Source organism: Pholcus phalangioides, unplaced genomic scaffold (assembly GCF_987345545.1).
Source record: "Pholcus phalangioides strain wild (caught in Gottingen) unplaced genomic scaffold, Ppha-v1.0 ptg000009l_1, whole genome shotgun sequence".
In the NCBI taxonomy this organism is placed as follows: Eukaryota; Metazoa; Arthropoda; class Arachnida; order Araneae; family Pholcidae; genus Pholcus; species Pholcus phalangioides.
Window position 1 is genome coordinate 10,678,559 of NW_028301602.1, and position 25,391 is coordinate 10,703,949.

The 25,391-nt window shown below is 36.6% G+C and overlaps 1 protein-coding gene across 2 annotated transcripts; it reads left to right on the forward strand.

Annotated features, from left to right (window-relative positions):
• Positions 1-404: 404 nt before the first annotated feature.
• Positions 405-25,278, forward strand: LOC149081728 (uncharacterized). 2 transcript variants are annotated; one of them, XM_089237148.1, is made up of 7 exons: positions 405-575; positions 10,581-10,995; positions 19,500-19,767; positions 21,313-21,459; positions 21,985-22,061; positions 24,240-24,343; positions 24,521-25,278. In XM_089237148.1, the coding sequence occupies exons 1-7, from the start codon at positions 563-565 to the stop codon at positions 25,162-25,164; spliced, it is 1,668 nt and encodes a 555-aa protein (XP_089093274.1). In that variant the 5' UTR covers positions 405-562; the 3' UTR covers positions 25,165-25,278. The 2 variants fall into 2 exon arrangements, with proteins under 2 accessions (XP_089093274.1, XP_089093275.1); XM_089237149.1 differs by lacking the exon at positions 405-575 and adding an exon at positions 5,426-5,782.
• The last annotated feature ends 113 nt before the right edge of the window (positions 25,279-25,391 follow it).

The following is a 25,391-nucleotide window of genomic DNA, read 5'->3' on the forward strand; positions in this document are numbered from 1 at the left end:
ACATCCCTTTACACCATAACACCATATACACCTCTTTTCTTCAGTGGGTGTGACTCTGACCATTTTTTTTTTTTTCAGCTTCCCAAACAAGTGACCACTTTTTTGTTATTATTATTTATATACTACTAGGTCCCTGTCAGAAAACGCGTTGTTTTCTTGGCAAGTCCTTTTCCCCTGTCCTTCATCGGAGGAGTGGCTATCACCATTTAACACCTCTGCTATAGAAGAGAATTCGGCAAGATAACGATCTGACACCTTCTACAGTGCGATTATCTATCTCTTCGGTCTCGTTTTACCCTTGGGGAGCAGCACTGGCGAGAATTTTTTCTTGGAAAAAAGGGTACTTTTTTGTTGTTGTTATTTTTCTTGTTGGTGCCGAGACGGTTGTCTCTGGCTGGTGAACTAACCTCGTGAGGACCTCTGCTGGTCCTCATTCAGCTATTTCAGCTCGTTCTGACCTCTCTCTCTCTCTCTCTCTCTCTCTCTCGCTGGAGCTGATCCTAACGGGATTTGTTATTATCCGGACGGACTATCACGAACTGATGGAATATTTCCGAGGATAATGAAAGAAATTGGTGAGTGAATTTTTTTGTTATTACGTTATCCATTCGTGAAATTCTAACACATGCATGACCTGCAGATCAAATGTGGCCCTAGGAGTCCTCTGATGTGGACCGCGACCACAGACCTAATTTTATAAAAATGAACTAACCGGCACATTTTTTGCTCATTTAAGAGACCCGTAGCACATTCCTAGATCACTTAAGGCAGCGTTTTTTAACTTGTTTTCGCATTTGGGCCCCTCATCGGACCATTTTTTTCTTCTCGTACCGCTCCTCTCTGTATTATTCAGATCCCCCCTCACTTTCATCTAGAAAAACGAGATCATTTAAAAAATTTTATAAATAAGATGTCTCTGGACCCCCTCTAAGCTAGAGTGTATCTAGCGAGGGTTCTGTTGTGGGTGTGTGTAGCTCTATGGTCATGAGGTCCCCACGGGGGGGGGGGGGGACTGTCTCAAAAGCCACATGACCGCTGGATGAGAGATGAATTTTCCTTTCTGAAACATCGATATCTCCTCACTCAAACCAGTTTCTGTATCTGTCGTATTAACAAGGGAGAGTGACGTCTTTTGCCATATACGTCGCCATCTGGTGGCCCTGATGTCATCTGCGAACTATTAGCAGAATGTTACCGTCGTCCATTTTACGGAGCCATTCAGCATATACATACGCTCCAAGGAGAGGAAATTCTATCTGTTTTCATAGCTTAGTTGGTAGAGCACTCGTCCGGCAAACGAGAGACCGGGGTTTGATGGCAGAGATGGATTTTTCCTTTCCTGAAACATCGATATCTCCTAACTCAGCCAGTTTTCCGTATCTGTCGTACAAAAATTATTATAGTCGGGAGCCAATTCTCCCTCCGGGCAGGAGAGAAACAGAGAGAGAGAGAGAAATACCAGTTTATATATACCAATTTAAATCCTTTAAAAACCATACTATCAGATAATATCACGGACTCCATGTATACGAGTCCGGGTGAGCCTATGGGTTAGGATAACCCTGATTCTATGAGCGTTCCGGTTAAATTCAGAAAGTAGCTACACTTTTTTCACCATAAACACCTTTTTTTACTTGAAGAAGGTTCAACTCTTCACATTTCAGGCTACCACAAGTGGTGAGTCCCCCCCCCCATCCCCCCCCCAGCTAGTTGGTCGGTGCTAGGTTGAGTTGAGGAACACTGACTTTAATGACCCGCTGCATCGATCACTTGAGTAACCTGCGCAAAGTTCCAGAGCACTTAAGCGTGTTGCGGTGCAGCTTGACATCACTCAAGTTATCTGCGGCACATTTACGGATTATTTAAATGATTCGCGTCACAATTTCAGATCACTTAAGTGACCTGCGGTGCCGTTAACCAAGCGGAACATTCCCAGATCACTCAAGGGACAGCAGCACATTCTCAGATCACCTAAGTGACCCACGGCACATTTACAAATCACTCTTGAGGAACAAATGACATAGATCCAGATCTCTCGAGCAGCCCGTGGCATATTTACGGATCACTTAAGTGACCTGCGGCACACATACAGATCACGCGGTGCTGTTCCAAATCATTCAAGTGGCTCGCGACACGTTTTCAAACCAATGAAGTGGCCCGCACCCTCCTAAAGGAGTGGGGGGGGGGAATCTTCCACTGTAACTTTCATAGGCGTAAACTTGTATCCGGCCCATGAGCCCGAGGCCTTTAATATTTGTTAGTATCTCTATCATAGCTATAGAAATATTGAGCTTTATTTCTTTCACTATTTTTGAGCCCTCCCAATATTTCCAATAACTTTACACCTACACGTGCGACCCTTGCGGCCAAATCAGGGGTGAGGGGAAAAAATAATTGCAAAAAATTGTGGAAAAAATGTTTTCTCTAAATTTATAATTTCAAAATCTCTTCGTGTAGATGTGAACAAGGTGTTACCGGTCTATCAATGTCAAAATTTATATTGTGTATGTACATATGAGATGGAATTATTTGCCGAAGAAGCTACTTTTTGATGCGTACTCATGACATATAATAGTGGTTATCAACTTTTTTTTTAGCCTATATTCTTATGGCGGAGCCCCACAGGCCTCTTTTATTTATTTATCAAATTCACTCATTTATTTCATTTTTCCGGAGCCTGGCGTATGCAGCAGAGGTCTTCAAGACCTGTTTTTTTTGTGTCGCGAGCACTGAAAGAAGAGTATCCTTACGACAAGATTCACTTAAGCATGTATGCAATCAGGATTGATTTCAATACTTGAATGCAATTTGTGCATGGTGGTTATTTTATTCAGGTGCTCGCGAGCACGGAATCTGACATGAGCATCGAGCACTCTGAGTGCTTCGCGGAGCACCGTGGTGATGGCGACAGGTTCAGGATGCCTGATACACAGATTTACAAATACAAATACAACGCCACAACAGGCAAAATGCCCAACGAGGTGGGTGAGAAAATTTGCTGATTTTCGGTCATTATGATGGTGGGGCTTTCACGGGGCGTCAAAAAGATGTGCCTCACGGATTAGAATTTTGTCTTTAGCCGACCTGGCTTCACGGGGGTACCTCCAGGAAAAATGATGTTCTGCGCCCCCTTCCTGACAGGAAATGCCCGCCTACCAATATACATACTCCCGATAGCCATATCTTATCATCAGGAGATGCACTTGAGTCCCGTGGAGGCCCATGAGTTAAGATGGCCCGAATTCAATAGGGCCTCTCACTCATGTGACTTAATAGGGGGTGCTGATTAGACTCCAGGGGAGGAGACCCCGAGATGGATGAAGTTCATCTTTATCGAAGGGGCCACCTCTCCTAAGAGCTAATTTTCTGAGGGGCGAAGGGTGAGTCACCCTGGTTGACACAATGGCAGACTTCAGTAAGTTAGCCCTTCTGAACTTAGGGGCCATTCAAGTATCACGTAAGCAGTTAGCTATTTTTGACCCCCCCCCCCGTCAGCAAAACTCAGTAAAATACTGACCCCCCCCCCCTGTCAGGAAAATTTCGTCAGCAGCTTAGAATATTTCATATCTTCAAAAAGGGGTGGTTGATGACGTAAGCCACCTTCAAACCCCCTCCCCCTTGTCATCAAAAGTCAGCAAATCCGAAACCCCCCCCCCCCGATGCTGACGTAATACTTGAATGACCCCTTTGAACTGAGGATGTGGTTTCCGACCAGTGTATCATGGCTATTTCAAGTCTCACTGAAGTGCGTCAATGTCATTTCCGCATTTAAGCTGAATTGCGCAGCTGGTATGCACAGGATGGCAAATTTTTGAGCAGCAATATTTTTTTCAAGTTAGTTTGGGAAAGTGAGGGCTTATTAGACCTTAAATGCACAGTCTGTTTGATATACAGTAAACTGTATTTAAAATTCTCGAAGATGCCAATGAACATGAAAATGAAGTGATGAATGAAGTGATCTGAATATACGAGTTTCTTGTATTTCTTAATTAACTTCGAAAATGTAATTTCTCGTGAAAGTTCCTCTTGCTATTCAAGCAACACTCGATTTAGTGACCTCTTTGAATGTGTCTGTGGAATTTTTTTTTTTAACTTTTTTCCAATTAATTACTTTTCGGCAATACATAGTATATTTAAGAATCGGTAATTACACACTAACACATTAATTTTTTTTATTCAATATTAATGTACACCAGGGATGCAACGAGGGAAATCGGGGCAATGCTCTAGAGCAGGCATCATCAACCCGTTGTTAGCGAGCACCATGTTGCTCCCCTGAAGCACCCAGAGTGCTCGATGCTCGTGCCCGATTTGGTGCTCGTGAGAGCTCTTGATCAACGTCCCAATTAAACACCTTTTACAAATTGCATTGAAAGATTGAAACCATCCGAATTTTATTCATTTGTATGTCAAGCATGCCGTAAGATGATCTTCTTTTTTATGATGGGTACAAGCAGTGAAAAAAATTGAAGACCTCTGCTCTAGAGCCCGAGCTTCAGGATCGTATGGTACAGATGGTAGCATGCTTGTCCAGTTAGCCGAGTTAACCTCCGTCTAAAATATCCAAAAAATATCTATTTCTTCAACGCCTATAAAAGATATGGATGTCAAATGCACCAAAAAAGACAACAGCCCAAGATAAAAGCAATTTTCACGAAAAACACACAAAAAAACTATAAGGAAACAAAATGATATTGACTTTTCATTTGAGAGTAGAGTTTTAAAAAAATTTACTTTCTTGTAAAAATATAATTTTTTTTTATTTCTTTGAGAGTTGGCCTTTACGTAACATTCCCTCTAACTTGGTTTATGACATGGGATCTATTCCAGAGCCTATGGCGGGAGGAGAAGGGGGGGGGGGTCCAAACTTTCAAATGACTATAAAATTATGGGGAAGTTACAGCAGTGGCTAGGAGTCTTCACGACGTCAAGGTTGGTAAGATTTCCCAAGGAGTTTGGGGGAAGGGACATATGAAACATCCCCTCTACTTGAAGAGAGGAAAGAAAAGATGGCAGTGGCAATAAGAAAAAGAGATGAGAAAATATCTTGTGGGGGAATCAATGGGAAAAAGAAGGACGGCTAAGCTTCCCTGACATCCGGTGCAGCCTCCGCAATCAGCGAACAAAGCGAATAACAACCTATAACAAAAAAAAAAGTAAAAATAAATCCGTATAGATATACGTACAAGTGCCAGGGCGCTAACTTTCAACGCAATGAACTCCACGACCATTAATCATCCTCGCAATAAACCCAACCCCTCAATAATCCCAGTGCGACTCTCCACCAGGTGGCGCCCCTTCCCGACACTGGCCGCTCCACCGCATTTGCCATTGGTCGAGAGTGCCGGAGGAGCAGATGTTTACCATTGGTTCAATCACCTGATTACGATAGGGTATACTTTGGAAAGTGGGCGGGACCAAACACAGAGTGATGGACGCTGACTTGTTGGAAGGAAGGCGTCATTTTACAGACTCGAAGGCGTCACCCCGAACTGGTAGGATCTCCACCCTTTTCTCCACCTGGGAGAACCAGTTATATGCTTCTCCGTCTTCCCTTTTTTTGTTGTTGTTAATGGTTGGTGAAGGGGGAAAGGAAAAAAAGGGAGAGAAGTGCTAAGACAAGTGTACATCGCATTAGAAGCGACAGGCCCCAAGCTCGAATTTACCCGAGAAAGTTCGCGGTCCCCGCAGTTTCTTTTCGCGTGTGTTTTTCATAAATTTCGGTTTTGGTTTGTTTTCGTCGAGGGAATACAGGCATCGCCCTGGTTACAGCAGCAAAGAGGTATTGAGTAAATCTTTCGCTTCTCTTTAAAATCGTTAACGGTTTTCCTTGAGGTGTAATCGATCCAAGGAAAAATAAATCTTTTTTTTTTCAATTCTTATTTTATAATTTTTTTTTCATAATTCATAAAAATAGTATTTCATTTTATTTTTCAAATTTCAGAAATTTAATTTGCAAATGACAAGATGTACCGTATTTTAACGTGTATTACGAACTCTATTTTTGTCAAAAATTGCGTCCCAAATATAGGAGGGGTTTCTTATACGTGGGTAGTATTATATACATATCTTAAAAAAAAAAAAAATTTCAAATTTTAATCCCAAAAAATTGGGGGCTGCTTATAGGCCTACCCGTTAAAATACGGTAATTGAAAATTTACATGAAAAATATATATTTTTGGAGGAATAGGTTTAATAGACTTTAAATCAATTTGGCAATAATAATTGTGATATACTGTATATTCAAATTTATGATTTTGTACGTAAACATCACTGAGACCAACGAATTTTTGTGCAGGTAATTTTTTCTTTCTATTTTTCATAAATACCCTCAAATAGGCCTATGGCGAAGTGAAAATTTTTTGACTAATAATGGCGACAAATTATGTTCATTGGTAGCAAAATAATATCTGTGGTTTTTTTTATCTACGTATCGTATAATTAACTCTTAATAGGCCTACATTAAGACATATGTGGAAAAATAGTCTACAGCACAAAAAAAGTGACATAAATAAATATTTATAAAGTGCTGCGAAAGTTATTGAATTTTTGTCATTTTTAATTCACAAATTAAAATTATATCTTGATAGTGTTTTTCTTGAGAAGTTTGCTATAAAAATAGTCTCAGTTTTGCAAATTTTAGCTTAGAATTTTCGTATTATCATCCCAGTGGCGACATTAAAATTTATTCTTATAATTATACATATTATACTAATATGAAAAAAATGACATAAATACAAAACAAAACCCAGATGCTGAAATTTAAAAAATAAAAAAATTGTCTAGATATAGTTGGTGCCATTACAAAATATCTTTGTCATTTAAAGTCATATAGCTAATGCCTAATCCCATACTAAGTAATTCACATTAGAAGTCACAACTTGAAAAAAAAAAGTGATATAACGACGATCATACAAATATTTAAAGCGATCAAGTTTTTTATTCTCTGATATTCTCTTTCTTACACACAATTTTCATTTTCCTACCACTTCGAGAAATGAAAAAATTCAGAAGCAAGAATAAAATTCAGTTAATTAATGGTATAAAAAAAATAAACACTTAATTTTGAAAAGGAAAAAATTTCCCCTTATTCTAAAATTATCAGATTTTTTTTGTTCTCAACTGAAAAGACAATGTACAATTTTTTGAATTCCTGAAATTCCATAAACATTTAAATGTTAGGATCTATTTTATTAAATTTATGGGAATTTCATTCACGATATTTTTCCTTCCAAACATCTTTCCCTTGTTATTTTTCATGCGTAGATTTTTAATTTTTTTTTAAATTCTCTAGTCAAATTCTTTTTCTTGAATGAGATTTTCTAAAATTCCAAGCGTGTTTTTTTTTTTTTTTGAAATTATAGGCAAGATGCATTAAAAATTCTGTTCTAGATTTTTTTTTCTAAATTTTAATGAATATCTCGAATAATTTTCGTAACTATTTAAGAAGATAAATCACGTCTGAATTCTGGTAATTCTCATCAAAATTAAATTACGAGTTTTTTTTTTTCATGTTCGAGTGCATAATTTTCAAAATCATAATCCTGTGATGTTTGTTTCCGAAATTCTAACTAACGTGTTCATTTTCCAGAAATTCAATATCACTATTTTTTGAATAATTCTATTCATATATGATGCTTATATTTTTAATTCCAATCTATATTGTCCTTTCTTAAATTGAAATCCCAAATTTATTATTATTATTTTTCTGTGATCGTTTTTCTTCGAATTGTTTCCTTCAAATTTTCTATCACAATTCTTTTTTTTTTTCTGAACTGCTACTAAAAATGCTCTATCAAAATGTAAATTCCCATTGGTTTTTCAAAAATATAAATCACAATGCTTGTTTCAAAATTTTGATCACGAAAGTAATTTATTTCTCTATAAACACTCCAGTTCTTCTTTCAAAATTTTTTAATAACTATTTTCTTTTACAAATTTCTAATTATGACATTTACTTAAAATTTTGATTACATTATATCAAGGCCTACCTATACTTTAAAATCACATAACAGATAGCGATGTAAAATATAGGCCAACGCCGAAGCTATTATGTTTTTTTTATCCAAGTGGTAATAAATTTTTTCCTTCAGAAAAGTTTGTAAAAAATATCCATTTTCAGTCAAAATTTCTTCATTAAAATATTAATTTTTTGTTTAATGAGCTTTTTTTTAGTAAATTAATATTCACTTTTGAAATTTAATAGAAACAATAGATGCTTTTTATTCTCTTTTTTTTGTGTAAACTCACTTAAACGTCATTCCAGTTTTTTTAATCATACTGTTTTCCCAAAAAACCCAATGGCCTTAAACATTCTATTGGCCTTAAACATTCTATTGGCCTTAAACATTCTATTGGCCTTAAACATTCTATTGACCTTAAGCATTCCTATTTTTGTTACTTTGAAAGAAGCCTACATGTAGGCTATCTGTAGGCCTACCTACCTAATAAATGTATCTCTTCCGTCTTTACTTGGGTTGAACATAGATAAAAAAATTTAACTGGTCAATCAAAAATTTTTAATTGATCAATTGACTGATTAATTGAATTTTAATCTAGAACTTTCAGATGCTAACTATTTATAACAAACGTATTTTTATAGCATCAATGCTATAAAAATAGTTTTATTCATTTAATGCACCTGTTTGTTAGATGTAAGCAAATGAAGGAATAGATTAAAAGAAATTAAGGCAGCCAGTTTGAAGCAATTTAATATGCTGAACAATCCTGGAATTCATTCATTGGCTTGGATCTTTGTCGTTTTTTGGAATATCAGTTATTTAGTTTAGTGACTTCGAAACTACTTTCGATCTCCATACTGTTACTTGTTTCCCTAGAAATAGCACCCAAATTTTACTGGGCACGCGGGGTGGAGGGGGGGGGGAGATTAAGGAAGCTCATGTTTCCCGAATACGAAATCTTCTGTTCACAGTGAAGGCATAAATTTTGGTCCTTCTTAAACTTCCATCAAACTCAAATGGAAACTGAAATCATCACCATTTTTCTAAATATGGTCATTTATATGAAGTGTTATGGAGGGAGAAATACAATTCACACACACACACTCCATACACACGAGACATCTAATCAGTTTTTTGAAATAAACCAAGTTAAATGATAAACTTGTAATAAAAATTTTAATCGGGTTGATCGAATTGATTAACTCAACTAAAATCTTAAAACTTCTTCACAATATTGAAAAAAAAATAACCCATTTAAAACATGTAAAATACCATTTTTTTTCTACCGTTAAACACAAAGCATTGAAATAATTATGTATTTCAAATTTTCCCAATGAAATAAATTCCTCTGATTAATTTATTTGTTGAGAAGATGAACTATTTTCAATTGTTTTTTTTTTAAATCAAAAAAAATCATTTCAAGATAAATTTTCTAGAAACTTTTCGTAAATTTTTCATCTGATTTGATCAGATAAAAGAATTGGAAAAACATTAGTATTCTTCCGACAAATATTCTTTATTTTACAGTCAAAATTAAAACTTTAAAAGTTTCTTTTTTTGACAAAATTTTTAAAAATATATATAATTTAATTCATGCAGCACAAATATAAGCAGCTATAAATATTCTGAATAAAATGGATCTACGTACAATAAATAGATTCATCGTTTTTTTCCCTAAATAAGTCGTAATTTTTTTGGATGTACCAACTATTGAGTATTTTAAGTAAATACAAAAGAGCCGATCTAAAATCTTCTAATTATTGACATTTTAATTAATAATTGATTTTTTTCCTTCTGATTTGTGCAGTTTGAGATTTGATTCGATTCGTTTAACGAAATGCTGCATTGCTTCTTCAAAATGGTTCGCCGTTATCAAAGAAATCGCTAATGTATTTTCAGTGAAAAATATGTTGGCCTATTGCAGTGTTTCTTAAAGTGAGCGTCATGGCTCCTAGTGGTGTTGCTGCCAGCTTTTGTCAGGGACGGTGCGACGAGCTGGAGATATTGATTTGTGTGCCTATTATATATATATATATATATATATGTGAAGTGGTTCTTTTATAAATGAAAATATCTACTAAACTATATATATATTGGGGAGCCCCACAGATGAACCATGAATTGGGCAAGGGATGACAAAAGTTTGAGAACCACTGGCCCAGTGTAATAATAATAAATTAGTCGAATCCCGTTACAACAAACTCCAAGAGACCGGAGAAATCTCTTCGTTATAACGAAATTTCATTATAAAGGAACTTCAGTTTTTTGCATTTTTTTCTATGTGAACTTATCTGGGGGAACTAGAAAAGTGTTTGTTAAAACGTTATTTTCGCTATAACGGTATTCGTTAAAACGGGATTCGACTGTATTATTATTTTTTATTTTGGTTGAAGCCTTTCAGAGAAATTTCAATCAGTCTCCCCCAATCAAAGCTACCAACGTTTTTTTTTTCAATTCGATGTTTTATTTTTCTCTCTCTGTAGACAACAAAATTCCTACATTTTGCCAATGCGTATTCATTCACATACACGTGCAAATTGAATATACAATAGACTACAACCTTTGCGTGGAAACCACTATTGCACAAAAAATTTATGCTATTTTTCTTCTTTTTTCTAGAGCGAGATCATACGTCCATGATACTAGACCACGAAACCACCAGTCCGTACGGGATGGCGTACCATCACCACCATCCGGTGCCTTTCTTCCAACCGTTCGTCGACGCCAGTACAAATTCGTTCCAAATCCCCTCGCAAAGTATGCCGACGCTACAGGACATGCATTGCTTCAACCCTTTCATGCAATACGGCATCGGCAGGTCGCCTATCCTCAACAATCCCTGGTACTCCAAATGCCATCCGCTACAGGGGTTTTTGGACTTGACGCATCCGAATCACAGGCCGACCCCACCTCCAATCAACACGTCGGACAAGAAAAAAGTCGACGATGATCCGAAAGTCTCACTGGAATCTAAGGATCTTTGGAGCAAGTTTCATTCCCTAGGGACGGAGATGATCATAACAAAATCTGGAAGGTATAAATAACTGAGAATTATATAATTTGTTACAGATTTCGGTCTTTTTATCGATTATAATGCTTGAATAATTTGTTTTAGTTTAGCGAAACTTTTTTTCAGATTTTAATCATTCGCTTAAACTGGCTGAAACTACGCGTAGGTATTTTTAATATTGGATATGTATTTTATTTCAAAATACGCTGGGCGCAGTTGGCACAACCACCAAAGGGCGTGGTAGCCCAGGTCGATGAGATACTCGCCTAAACTACCAAAGGATGTTTAGAGGTGTCGCGAGTTCGATACCCGGTTCGTCCTTGTCAGATACTTGCCTGACGCAAGGGTACAACAAAAACGGTGACGTGACCCCCAGAAAAAATTGCTACCGCAGGGAGCGCCACACCAAGGGGTTAGCGCACCATCCTTTTGGTGAGTATAGCCCTCGTGTGCAGAAAATTAACATGGTGCGGCAAAAATGATCGAAAAATAAACTTTTTTACCAACGCTTATTCATTCACACACACACGTGTAAATTAAATATGCAGTATAGGCCAGTACTAGAAACTTTACAATCTAGTAGAAATTTTTAAATTTTTATAATAATTTTTTCTTATTCATTTATTATGGGTGGCTAGTATTTCGAAAAATTAAAAAATACTTTTGATAAATAACGTTTTTTAGGCCGGCATTCACTATAAAAGTTTGATACAAGTTCGTTTATAAAACTTGAAAAATGCAACCAATAGACGGATTAGCCTTTATTACACTATAAAAGTTTCATAAAATTTCATTTATAAAACTAACATTCATTCAATATAAGGTTATTGGCACATTCGAAGCGAAAATGCGAAATGCGACCTCTTATGTAAAACATTCTCTCTACAGCGGGAAGGCAAACCTTCTTGCAACATCTATATAAACAGGTATGTCACTTTGATTTCCAATATAGAACACAGATGGAGGCACTTCTCGAACACAAAACTCGCAAAATTCATACATCATAAAAACGTTGGAGTTAAAACGTATGCACACACACTCTCTCCGGCACGCACCAATTCGTTCGAAATTTCTAGAGGAATGTTGAACCTAAATACGGAATTAGGCCTAGTACTGTATTTATTATTCCCCTAACAGAAAACAATTATACATTTTTTTTGTTTTTTTTTTAATCAGAATTAATTTACGAGAACCAGTTATTTTTTGACTCTTTAAAAAATATCTACCACATACAAGCTGTAATTGTAGGCAACTGTGACCGAAAATAATTTTTGTTATCCTGCATATAGATGGTTTAGTGCAGATATGTGGCGAGTGACATTTTGCCGATTTTTCAAGAGAGCATTTTCAAAATTTAGCGTTGCATAAAAATACATTCACATAGCACATTAGTGAATGCTGAAACTCAGCTTTCCTGTTCAATTACTGCATTTGTGTGCATTACAATATCTCGAACTATGGTTTCCAGCTTACCACGAGGGCCGTAGCTAGGATTTTTGTCATCCCCACAACTTTAAAATTCGATAATTTTAGTGTTTTTTGTTCCCACCTAAAATTGCCGACCCCTAAATTTTCCGCCTGGGGCAGTCCCCCCTCCAGTTCCGGCCCTGCATTGGCCTTAGTGCACGCGATATGTTCTTCAAAATTTTGCTTTCTCAAGAATTGAGTTGAGTCAAAGTAGTGATGGCTTTCATCGAGTTAATGAATCTAATATCCCGCGTTTGGCAATTGGGAGTCGGACTTTCTTGATTGACCTGAGAGAAACGTCGCTTCTAGGTTCATGTGTATTTGCGACAAGCTGGTGGTACCTTGATATTTGATTCGGAGTGCCTTCATTTTTTCCTTGGAATATCCTCTCTGGGAGATTTAATGAATTCGCAACACACGTATCTCTCTTCTTATTGTGTTTTCTTATTCTTCACTTTTTACGGCCACCGTTTTTATTTCGCCCAAGATATTTCTTCGGAAGGGGTTTTGGCGGTAATTTATTTATCATTGTTCCCATAGGCGTACGCAGAATTTTCTCGAGGGGGTTTCAGATTTTTTTCCTTCTAGGGGTGGGGGGGGGGGTTACCTTTTTCCCTGCAAAATAACACTTTTCTCGGGCCCCCCTTTGCGTACGCCAATGATTGTTCCAAACGACTTAATAGATTCGGAAAAAAGGTTTGCAAAAAAAAAAAAACGTTTCGAAAAGAATAGATTCGAGAAAAACGTTTTGCGACTTCCTAAGTAATGTAAACTCTGAGCAAGTGCCCCATTTTCTCATGAGGAAGTAAGGTCCAGGGTACAAAAGCAATGCAGTGAAACCTCGATATAATGATACTCTGGGGAACCAAGGAAAATATCGTAGTAGAAAGATTACCGTTGTATCCAGAGTCAGCAGTTTAACATTAGGGTATAGACATTTTCAAACGAGACTTGAAAAATATCGTTGTAAAGATTTATCATTATACCGAACATCATTGTAGCCAGATTTCACTGTATATGCGTTCTCAAGGTGCTAGAATAGGACTATTCGCAGTATATACTGGGTGGGCAAAAAGTCCGTAGAAACTTTGAAAATGAATAAAAACCGGAAAAATAACCGAAATAAAAAACGGTTTGCAGGGTTAGCATCGCTATGTCAAGGAAATTTTTTTGACAGGAAAAAAACAGCCAATAGGTGCCGCTGTACGAGCAACTTGGGTGGAAATACGCAAATGAGACGGTTATAAGGACTGACGCTCCTAATCCACAATCAGTTCACTGTTGTAAACCTTGTATGTGGGCCTGTTGCACTCTGCCGTTGCTGGATTTGTGACTCGCCTGCAATGTGTTATCCCCCGTGGTGGCGGTTATGTGCAACATATACTGCTGTAATAAACGATTTGAAGGTACAGTATTCTGTTTTCGTTATTTGCGCATCGTTTCTTTGATTTGTGTACGTCAGTGCCACTTATCGGCTGTTTTTTGAGTTTTTTTTTTTTCCCCTATCTTAAAAAAATTCCCGTGACCAAGCGATGCCAACCCTGCAAACCGTTTTTATTTCGGTTATTTTTTTTCGGTTTTTATGAATTTTGAAAATTTCTACGGACTTTTTGCCCACTCTGTACAACATTGGAAACAATTATACATCCTATATGCAACTTCTGTTCAGTTCAAGGATATAATCATGTCAAACATAGGGTTATGATTTCTAATGACGTTTATGTGCCGCAGAAGTGCCAATTTGAAATTCCAATGGTGCAGCGAACGTAAAAAGTTAGGGAAACCCGAAGTTTCTCAACTTTTCGAACCCAAGTAAAATATCGAAAACAATTAAACGGACCACCAACATACAACATGAGTAATGTGATCACGTGTCAACCGACATTAAGTGTGTGTTTATCGGTTGCGACTTTCTTAGGGTGACCATACGTCCCGTATTTCCCGGGACAGTCCCGGTATTTCTCTTTTTTTGGCCGTCCCGACTTTTTGGCAAAAGTGTCCCGGTTTTTCCCGTATTTCACACGAAGCCTACTTGAATTTTTATTCTTTATTAAAGTTGAAGATTGAAATTATTTTTCAACTCAAATTATTTTATGATAGTTACAACTATATACGGGATATTAATCTCCCACATTTGCCTTGGTAAACGTTTTTTTTTCCGTGGAATACATTTTAATCCATTGCAATTTGCAGTAATGCATCATTTCCCGCCATTGTGATTTTTCCGTAATTTCAACAATATTTGGCAACTTTGTTTGGTTTTAGCGTCGTTTTTGGCGATAATTGGCAAAGTCCCGTATTTTTCCGTATTTGGAATCCCGATGTTCCGTATTTCTCTCGAGGAAATATGGTCAGCCTAGACTTTCTTATTCAATTGTCCCGTTTCGGTCAACGAAGTTTATTTGAATTACTGTGCTTAAATAAAATGTAACTGGAGAAGTCTAAATGTTGAAATAACTTTCATAAAACTAAAAATTATGTTATTATTATAGTAATTATGAATTTATCTCACATATTCCTCACGTTCAACGTTTTTTTTTTCCGTGAACTACCTACATTTCAATTCACTGCGAATTCTGGTAGCCCTTAATTTTTCTGTTCATTTGTGATTATCATCCATTTTAGCAACAATTGGTGATTTTGCATACTTATGGCAATATTTCTGGGGAAAATAGGCGATTTCCCGTATTTTCAGATCTCTTTTTCTTCCCGCACTTTCCTTTCTTAATAAAATATGGTCCTCTAGTCCAGTGGTTCTCAACCGGGGCCATATGGCTCCCTAGTGGTACAGGGATACTTCAAGGGGGCCACGGAAGAAAATGCAGAAAGGGGCCATGACAGGTGGTTTGGAGGGCTGTAGAGAGCTGAGAAGAAAAATTAAGGTGGGAAGAAATAAAGCTTTTATATTTTAGTGACTATAAACTTACAGAATCCAACAAAGCCACCCATAAAACCAGGGCCGTCTTTGGACATAGACCCACCCGGGCCTCACCGCCTACATTTTGCAGCAGGTTCCCTAGGATGGGGTTTTTCGCAGGCCCCTCCTCTATATTAAATTTATAGTGTGAAAAACAAAAATGATGAAAACCATATCAGGCTCCAGGCTGCAGCTCCGTCAGTCCCACTCTTGTGAGGGGTCATGCCAGGAGGGTCTCATGTCCATAAGTAACCCCACCTTATATAAATACTGAAAATAAATAGGAAATATGTAGGCTGTTTATTTCCAGCTAAGTATGGGGCTACCATAGCATCACTTTGCCTAAGGCGCCCATAATGTTGAGACGGTCCTGAATAGAACTCGGACTAGCGGGGAGCTCAATAAATTCTAGGCTAGTGGTCTGGGGGCCAATCTTGCTAGCAAAATTTCCGCGTTCAATATAAATTCACTGAAAAAATCAATTCAGTACGTATAAAGGATCTTGCTGCTACATGAGGGTAAAAAACTCTGGGTAAGATAGGGGAGCCACGAGGAAAAAATATGGTTCAAAGGGGGCCCACGGGCAAAAAAGGTTAAGAAACACTGCTCTAGTCATGATGAATGTTTTCTCTGTGAAATTTGTAAATTTTTGTTTGTTGCAATCCCTTATTTCTTTACCCTTTAACGATTTTAGCAATAGTTAGTAAATTTGCCGTAAATGACATTTTTTTTGGCTACAATTACCGATAATCTAGATTTAGTTCATTTTGCCATTTATCGTGCTTTCCCGATGATGTTTAATTTATATTTGAAAGAACAGTCTACTTCTAAAAAAAATATAATAACAACAATGGAACAATTCTTAATTCAGTTAGAATCATAATTGGACTGTACGTAGTCTGTCTATAGGTTGCATCTGCCCTGCGGACCATAGGTTGAGAAATGCAGTGTATAAGGACTACTTAACTACGGAGCCTTTCCTTTTTCCCTCTCTGATGCATCTGCTGCCATCTGTCCATGATATATCACAACTTGTTACGAATGTTGCCCTGATCCGCCAAGAGATGGCAGTAAATATAGACGCAAATTATAATCGATACCTACGTCAAATATCTTTCAAATTTAAACTAAAATTTTTTAACGAATTTCAAAATTAGATCACCGATCTTATCAAAATTCCATCTAAAACTTCTCCAAAAATTCCATCTAAAAACTACCCTCTGTTCAGTGCCTATTCTCGCATGGCCAAACGAGGCACACACACACATGTGCCATTACCCACATATTTTTAGGAGTCGATGGGGCCCCCCGAAATTGGCTATCTTTTGCATTTTAGTCCTTTTTTCTTACTTTTTGAAGAATATCGCCACTTTCTTATCTGTTGAATTTATGAATGTGCAAAGCCTAAATATTTTATTTATTGTTTTTTGCATATTTCGCTGTTTTTACGTGATAGAGCATATTTTCAAAATTTTAACGCATATTTTGCATATTTATTTCGATGAAAAGTAAATTTCTTCCTCTCTATTCCAATTCTGCTTCAGATTGGTTTTTGCGTTTTCGCCTCTGACGAGAGCTCTTAGAGCTGGGATTTTCATGCACTGAAAATGGAACGTCGTTGCTGATTGGTGAAAAATCCTGAAACTCAAACAATCAGCAATGACATTGAATTGTTAGAGCTTAAAAATACTAGCCTCTTCAACGACACTGTTGTGTGGCTATATATATATATAAATAGATTAATCATATGAATCGGTGTCTGTTATGGTAACTTGTAGGAAAAATTGGCTAAAATTTCTAGATGGGGAAATTTTTTAGCGTTTGCGGGAAATTTCGAGAGTTTTATCAAATAAAAAGAATTATTTATTTAAATTTTGCGCTTTTCTAAAACTATATACACACTACTTGCTTAGGCATTTTTACCTATAGACGACAGAACATTAATTCTGAATTTGTGGGGAAAAACTTGCTCTCAAAAGGGAAATTTTGGCTCGATGAGATTAGCTAGTAAAACGAAGAATTTCTGTTTATACAATAAGTAATGGTTCACAATAGTTTAGACAGCATCAACACTTCTCATTATCATATTATTTTGCTAAAACTAATGTTATTTCCGATAGAAATGAAAATTTTTTAGGACATATTTTTCGTTTTATTTACAGTTTTTAAGAGTGTAAAAATGCCTATTTTATAGATAATTTTTTAGAAGATTTTAGAGCATAAAAATCCTAGCCCTAGTAATTACAGTGAAACCTCGCTACAACGATGCTCGATATACCGATAAATCCTCTGTAACGTTTTTTTTTTTTTCGAATCTTGTTTGGAACTACCTATAGCCTAATGTTGAACTCCTCTCGATACAACAATATCATTTGCAACGATAAATCCCTCTATAACGATATTTTTGGGGATATTTTGAAACTGCTACAACGTATCTTTTATAGTTCATTCAAAATTACCTTTAATATATTTTTATACTCCTCACCAGTATTTGTTCTTTCGAAAGCGTTTAATAGCATCGGTATTTTGTACTATATACCCTTAGGATGTGTTAATGAAGTTGCCGGGAAGTTATTTTTTGTGAATAACACGAAAGTACATGTTGTACGGTAATCTACATTACTTTACTGAATTTTATTCATCAACTAATTACAATTTTTTCCTGTGAATAAGCACATACGAATGCATTTTACTGTGATACTAACAACGCCAATATTCAGAAGACATGCCAACAGCATCATAAAATTGGCGGTGTGCCTGATGGCAATGCTACCTCTCGATATAACGATAGCCTTTCGTTTTAAAAATACAACGATATTTTTTCTTGGTCTGCAGAGTATCCTTATATCAAGGCTTCACTGTATACACAATTGTTCCACATTAATGCTTTGTAACTTTGCTTCAAAAAATTCCATGCATAAGAAAGGGGCCCATGAATCACATGCTTGCAAAGAGCCCCGAACCCGTGAGGAACGGGCCCTGCCTCTACTGTTTCAGTCTCACCGTCGACCTCGAGGGCTCTTTTAAACAAAGATATCAATTGCCTGGCATTAATGATATGCAAATAGCATGTTAATTCCACCTGCCAAATACAGATCGGGGAAATCTAGAGCTTTTAATTAATGATCAGCTATATTTTTTATTCTTTCTCCCCTTTGAAACCAACCATACACTGGTGTTTCTGTGAGTGTGGTTCTCGGAAAATTATAAATATTCATCGATATTTGTCAACTGATGCTATTGAGAATTCTTTTAAGGGCATTTCATTATTACCTATTATTATTATTTTGGCCTCTGGTATTTTTTGTTTTTTTTCAAATATTTCTGCCCTTTATTCGGTCGGCCAAGAAGAAAATAATAATTCCATGTCATTCTTGATTAATTTCCATCAGTGTCGCAAGCGTATAACACTTACTCATTTGGGCAACAATGTATCCGAATGGAAACGGAATTACTTGCGGTTATTCGGAAATCACTAATTGTATCGTATGTTTTGCTTGTATTTATTATAACATCCTTGGGGAAAAACCAATAGGCTGAATTCATGTTGAATGTTGGCCAAAACTTATTGTGTTGTCTTCCACTAATATTCAGAGGCTCAACGATGGAGATGTCCTACTTTAATATCATAATTAGGGATACGTAATTTTCGTACTCACGAAAGAGACGCAATAAATGCAAAATTTGTCATTTTGGATGAATAAATAGGAAAATTTGATTTCTAACACTTTTCCGCGAAATCTTGATAATTTACATTTTTTGAAGCGAAAATAAGTAGAGATTTTGATGACACTTGAATTCTAGGACCTTCAACTTAAGTAAGCCCGCTGTGGGCCTTTATTTACTTCAATACTTGATCTCTTAATTAAAGTAAAAAAAAAATGTGTCGTTAATTTGGTTCGTTTTTGGTAAGAAAAAATGAATGCAAAATTTTTGATCAAAATTTTATAGAGCATTATATAGAAAACTTTAATTTGAAAATTTTTATTTATTTATTGCAAATAAATGTTAAATTTCCGGCTTGGAAATTATTTTTTTTGCGAAACTTACGTATAATAACATACATTTGATGTTAATTAATGTGTGTCGTTTTGTTCAGTGTAAAAATTATTTTGTTATAACTTCACACGTTTTCTTTTCAAAGGCGGATATTCCCTGCATACAAGGTCAGCATCAGCGGACTAGACAAAAAAGCCAAGTACATACTGCTGATGGACGTCGTACCACTCGACGATTGCCGTTATAAATTCCACAATAGCCGTTGGATGGTCGCTGGTAAAGCTGACCCAGAGATGCCCAAGAGGATGTATATCCACCCGGACTCGCCGGCTACCGGTGAACATTGGATGCAAAAAGTAGTGTCTTTTCACAAGCTCAAGATCACCAACAACATATCCAACAAGCACGGGCATGTTAGTATCAAACACACTTAATTTAATGTACAATGCACGCCGTATAATGTCATCACATCGGGACTCAGGATTTCTGATAACAATAACGATTGATAAAAATATCCGAAAAAATCACGGTCCTAAAAACGGTGACAATATGTCCCTACGGTTGAACGAGGCGTATGGAAATGGGACAACTCCGTTTTTTTTCCAGCATAACAGGTTTCAAAATTGAATTATCGTGTATTGTCTTATTTTTTTCCATTGTTCCAAAACAGGATTTTTGTGCTCCTTTAATCTAAAATGTTTTTTTCCCCTGTTCAGAAATTGTGAGAATGTGACTGTCTAATGTATATCACAAATTTTTATAATGTACGTTCTATAGGAGGGGTCATCAACGTATGGCCCGCAGGCCATATGTGGCCCTCAGAGCTCTTGCCGGGCCCACCGAATATTTAAAGGAAATATTTGAAAATACATTGAAAGAAGTAAAAAAATTGAATTTTTAAAAAAAAAGAGTTAAATCGATGAAGAAGCGCGCATTCTTAATTTCGGAATCAGTAACAGAAATAAATAATTTCAGAATCTATGAAAGAAATAATTTCAGAATCTATGAAAGAAATAATTTCAGAATCTATGAAAGAAATAATTTCAGAATCTATGAAAGAAATAATTTCAGAATCTATGAAAGAAATAATTTCAGAATCTATGAAAGAAATAATTTCAGAATCTATGAAAGAAATAATTTCAGAATCAGTAAAAGAAGTAATTTTGGAATTGAGTAAACAAAAAAGCATTTTCCGAATTACTGAAAGAAATTATTTCTGAACAAACAAAAAGTTTCAATTTTGGGAAACCATGATTCTTCTGAGAATTACAAATATCGCAGCATGACTTTGTGTGTAAACGGCCACGGCCCACGGCCTTCACGGGAAGTTCTGATTTGGCCCGGAATGTGTGTAAAGGTAAAAGACCCCTGTTCTATAGATTCCCGTGTGAACGTCTTGAAGCTGAGGAACTGTGTGTGAATATATGGGCAGTTGAAAGAAACTGATTAAGAACTGAAGAAAGGGGCTTTCTTTCTTAAAACATGATTTCATTATAATAAAAAAAGTTTGCAAAAGCAGTACTAAACGTACATGGATCGTAGTGGCTATTATAGTCCGATTAGGACATTGCGAACTGATCATGGAAATTTTGGTCAATAAAGGGGCTTTTTGACGTACCTCCTACGTAGTCTTGCCGATTGATAACGATAACCTAAACGGGAAAAAACAAGTCTGGTTCAACCTTAGCTCCAAAATATTTAAATTTTCGGCGGAAAAAGATTGATAACATAAACCAATATCCTGATAACTATAAATGAATTTTTTCCCATGTTATGATATCGGTCCGTTCCGGAGGCTACTTCGCGCAATTGATAACAATACCCGAATGATAATATTATCGGTGATTATAAGTGACGTCTATATTGTATTTCGAGTCGCTGTTTCTCTATAGTTAAAATTCGTGAAATGATAGTTTTTTTCTGATTTTCATTTAAAAAAAAATCTTGTTTTTTTCCAGACCATACTCAACTCAATGCATAAGTATCAGCCGAGACTTCATCTAGTGCAAGCTGATGATATCAGGGAATTGCCGTTCAGCACTTTCAGGACTTTCACTTTCGCTGAGACGGAATTTCTGGCTGTTACAGCTTATCAGAACCAGAAGGTAATGAAAACAGAATCTAATGTTACTAGATTCCGATACCTAAATGTAATTACAGTAGAATTCCTCTTTTGTGGACAAAGGATACTTACATAACATGAAAATTCAAGCATTTACCATCTTCACTTCAAAATATAGAAGACAGACAGCAGTAAAAACACGAAACAAGCACAACTCTGACAACAAAAATACACACACACACACACTCGTGCACAAGAGGTTCCCGCATGTAACCGATTCGTTAGAAATTCCGTAGAAGAATAGTGCTTTTACTGTTAATTGCACAGCATATGCTTTTTTTTTTAACTGCCAAGTGTATTTTTTGGGTAATATTTCTTAATTTTATTTTCTTTAATTAAATTGAGGGAATTTACAGAATTTTCAATAGAATATATAACAATTTTTCTTAATTTAATAAACCTGTTAGACTATTAAACATATATTTAATTTATATGAACATTTTAAATTGTTTATGTTTGTATAATAATATCATTATTAAATTAATTATAATTTTTTTTTCTTTATCAGATCACGAAACTAAAAATCGATTTCAATCCATTTGCTAAAGGTTTCCGTGAATCGGGAGCTGCTAAACGTGGGAAAAAGTAAGTGTTTTTTACTTAAATTGAACAGAAAAAATATATGATCGTTTTTCTTTATTTTCGAAAGTATTTGAGAAAAGAAATTTAAGACTTCATTTCATTCTTCGAAACACAAATAATATTTTTTTCTTTTAAATTCAAACTGTTATTTTTCGAGAATTTAAAATTTTTTATCCTTGTAGAGTTCAGCTGGTTTCAACGCAAAAAAAATTCCTGTACATAACTTCCCTCGAAAACGATTTTCCCCTATAAATAATTTTCGAATCCATGCTCTAAACTTGTGATGGGAAAACTACGGCTCGCGGGCCAGCTATGACCCGCTTACAGACTGTATCCGGTCCACCACAGAGTTTAAAATAATGGTATAGAAATTTTCAATTTTCCAGTACTTTAAAGTTCATTTGAGGTGGGGGGGGGGGGTGTTCTATTTTTTTGCATATGCAAAATATAATTGCAAGAGCTTAAATTGAAAGTTATTTAAAAACTTAATCTGAGTTGAATTTTTTTTTTTTTTATCGAGTTTTATAATAAGTTATATTAGTCTACCAAAAAAATTTTTTTGGTCCGCTCCTAAAAAAGTTTGCCTATCACTTCCATAGAGCAGGAGTGCACAACCTCCGGCCCGTATGTCAAATGCGGGCCGCCAGGAGGTTTCATCCGGCTCCCGAAAGGTGTTTCTGTAGAAAAGTATCAATACACACAATATGGTAAATGCCTTGGCTGACCACATTTCCATCATGAAAATACGGGAAATTCTATCCATATTGGATACCTCCAGTTATCACCAGTAAAATTGCCAAAGACAATTGAAATAGCCAATAATAGCCCAAAAAAATTGTCAAAGGTAATTGAAGTAGCCAATAATAGCCCGAAAAAATTGTCAATGGCAAGTCAAGTTCTCAATTATCACCAAAAAATTTGTCAGACTAGTAAAGTTGCCGATTACCGCCAAAAAATTATCAAAAACAAGTAAAAGTGCCAATTATCGGTAAATTGCTGAAAAATCACCATGGTAGGAAATCGAGGCCTACTGCAAGTCGCAATAGATTGAAATTCGGTTCACTAAAAATAAAAAAATTATATGAAATGAATATACAGGGTGTTTCAAAAAGAATCATCCGATTTGAAAAAATAATAACTATTCAGCTTTTAATCCGTTTTGATAGAATAATGTATAGGTAGAAAGAGGGGAAATCTCGAGTTTCACGCAGTTGCCGACAGGTAGCGCTAACGCTCTTCCTTCCGCCGCCACTTCAGCGTTTGTCAAGATGTCGACTGCTCAACAGAAATCTCGTGTTCTAATCTTCGCGAAGTGCGAGTCCGTAAGAACTGTTCATTGGGCTTTTCGTCGACAATACCCTGGTGTTGAACTTCCTACCGATCAGAGTATTAGGCGATGGTATAAACAATTCCGAGACACAGGTCGTCTGTGTAAAGGAAAATTCCCTGGCTGTCCCCGCATATCAGACGAAAATGTGGAGCGCATCCGACAGAGTTTCGCACGTAGTCCACAGAAATCCACTCGCAGTGGATGCAAACATGCTCGCAAGAGTTTGGGACAAATTTAACTATCGTAGAGACATATGCCGTGCATCGCAAGGTGGACATACTGAGCACCTTTAATTTGGTTTGTAAAAAAACTTTATGATTAGCCATGTAATATAAAATTAATCTTAAGTGTCTATGTTCAATATTTTTCGTAATATATGCATATCAAATCGAGTGATTCTTTTTGAAACACCCTGTATTTGGATAACTAGAGTCATTATAATCGAGTCATAATTTTCATGTCACGAAAATGAAAATAATCCTAATTTGAGTTCAGTAAAGAAAAAAACTTTAAGCCTCATGGAAATACGGAAAAAAAGGGGCATTTTATAAAATATCGTAAAGGTGGCCGAAATCACGTGAACGTCCCGTAAAATACGGTTCATATGGTCACCTTTTATATACCAGTTTCATGCCAAGCGCATATCTGGCCAGCGGACTGAAGATTTGGCCACCACTGTTCTAACCTATAGCATATCTCACGGGACCTAACTCAAAACAATATTCCCGTTTGCGTTGATGATAGCACAGTTATTAAATGTATATTATATTAATTAATAAGCACAGATAGCTTATATATGCGTTTATTATACAGTACGTGCATTCTAAATTTTTCCTTTAATACTTTTCCAGAAAACCCGATGAAGATTTTATAGAGTCTGGGGAGCTATCGGAATCCAATGAGATCCTCGACGTGGAGGATTGCTCTGACAACGAGACTCAAGATGAAATCATCGGTATGTATTTCAGTACCGTGTTACTTAATATTCTGATAATAGATGAATTTCCCCAGAGAAAATGAAATTCCCTCATGCATCTCAAAATTGTTAAAAGTAGAAAATATTAGCTTTACAGTACCATATGGAACAAATCCAGCAAAATTACAGTCTCTTAATTTTCCTATTTTTCAACAGATCGGTTCCCACGAATGCAGTCCAATCCAAAGCAGACGAAAGGGTCGCCAACCAACTCCAGTGGCGAAAAATTTCTACCCTCTTCGAAGATGGACAACGAAGTGCAGTATCTTTACTCCACGAACCCATACCTCGGTTTATCCCACATAAAACCTGGACATATTCCAAGCTACATCCCTTTCGGCTCGTTCTACGGTGTACCAGGTTCCGACCAGAAGATGATCGAATCGTTGCAACATGCGTATAGTCCGGTGCTGAAACATTTCCCGTCTTTGTGCGCGACTGGCGGCAGCATCGCGACCTGTCCGTGCAACGACGGAACTTCGACGTGCCTACATTCGTTGTCGTGTCCACGTATGCAATACAGTGCGCTACAGATGGATACGTCGGTGCCTTTGCTGCAACAAGCTGCGATGCAGCCTTATTTCCCCAGTGTATTCGCCCACGATAGGACGATTCCGTTGCGACCGAGTCCGCTCATGCCGTCCGTACAGAAACAGCAACATCCAGAGACTCTGCTGTCGGATGGAACTCGGAATCACAAGTTGAACAACAACATCGGTGGTAGTGATCGCGAAAACAGTGGTTCACATCTTTCGTCTCAGTTGAAAAACCACAGATTTTCTCCTTATTATGTTCGATAATTAGACATAATTTCACGCTCAAGGATGTTAGTGTTATCATGTGCATGTACAGCATCCTCTCATCATTGATTATATCAATCGTCAAGTGCAATAAAGAAATGTTCATCTGAAAAATTTCATCCTATAATACGTATAATCACATGTACGTATATTTTTTCCCTAGCTCAATTACCTAACGTTTTGTTTATACCGGGGGTCACGACGCAAACTTGGGTCGTAGGAGCTTT

Coding starts and splice junctions, on each gene's coding strand:
- LOC149081728 (XM_089237148.1), top strand. Junction 10,996..19,499: donor ATCATAACAAAATCTGGAAG/GTATAAATAACT, acceptor TTCTTTTCAAAG/GCGGATATTCCCTGCATACA. Junction 21,460..21,984: donor CAGCTTATCAGAACCAGAAG/GTAATGAAAACA, acceptor TTTCTTTATCAG/ATCACGAAACTAAAAATCGA.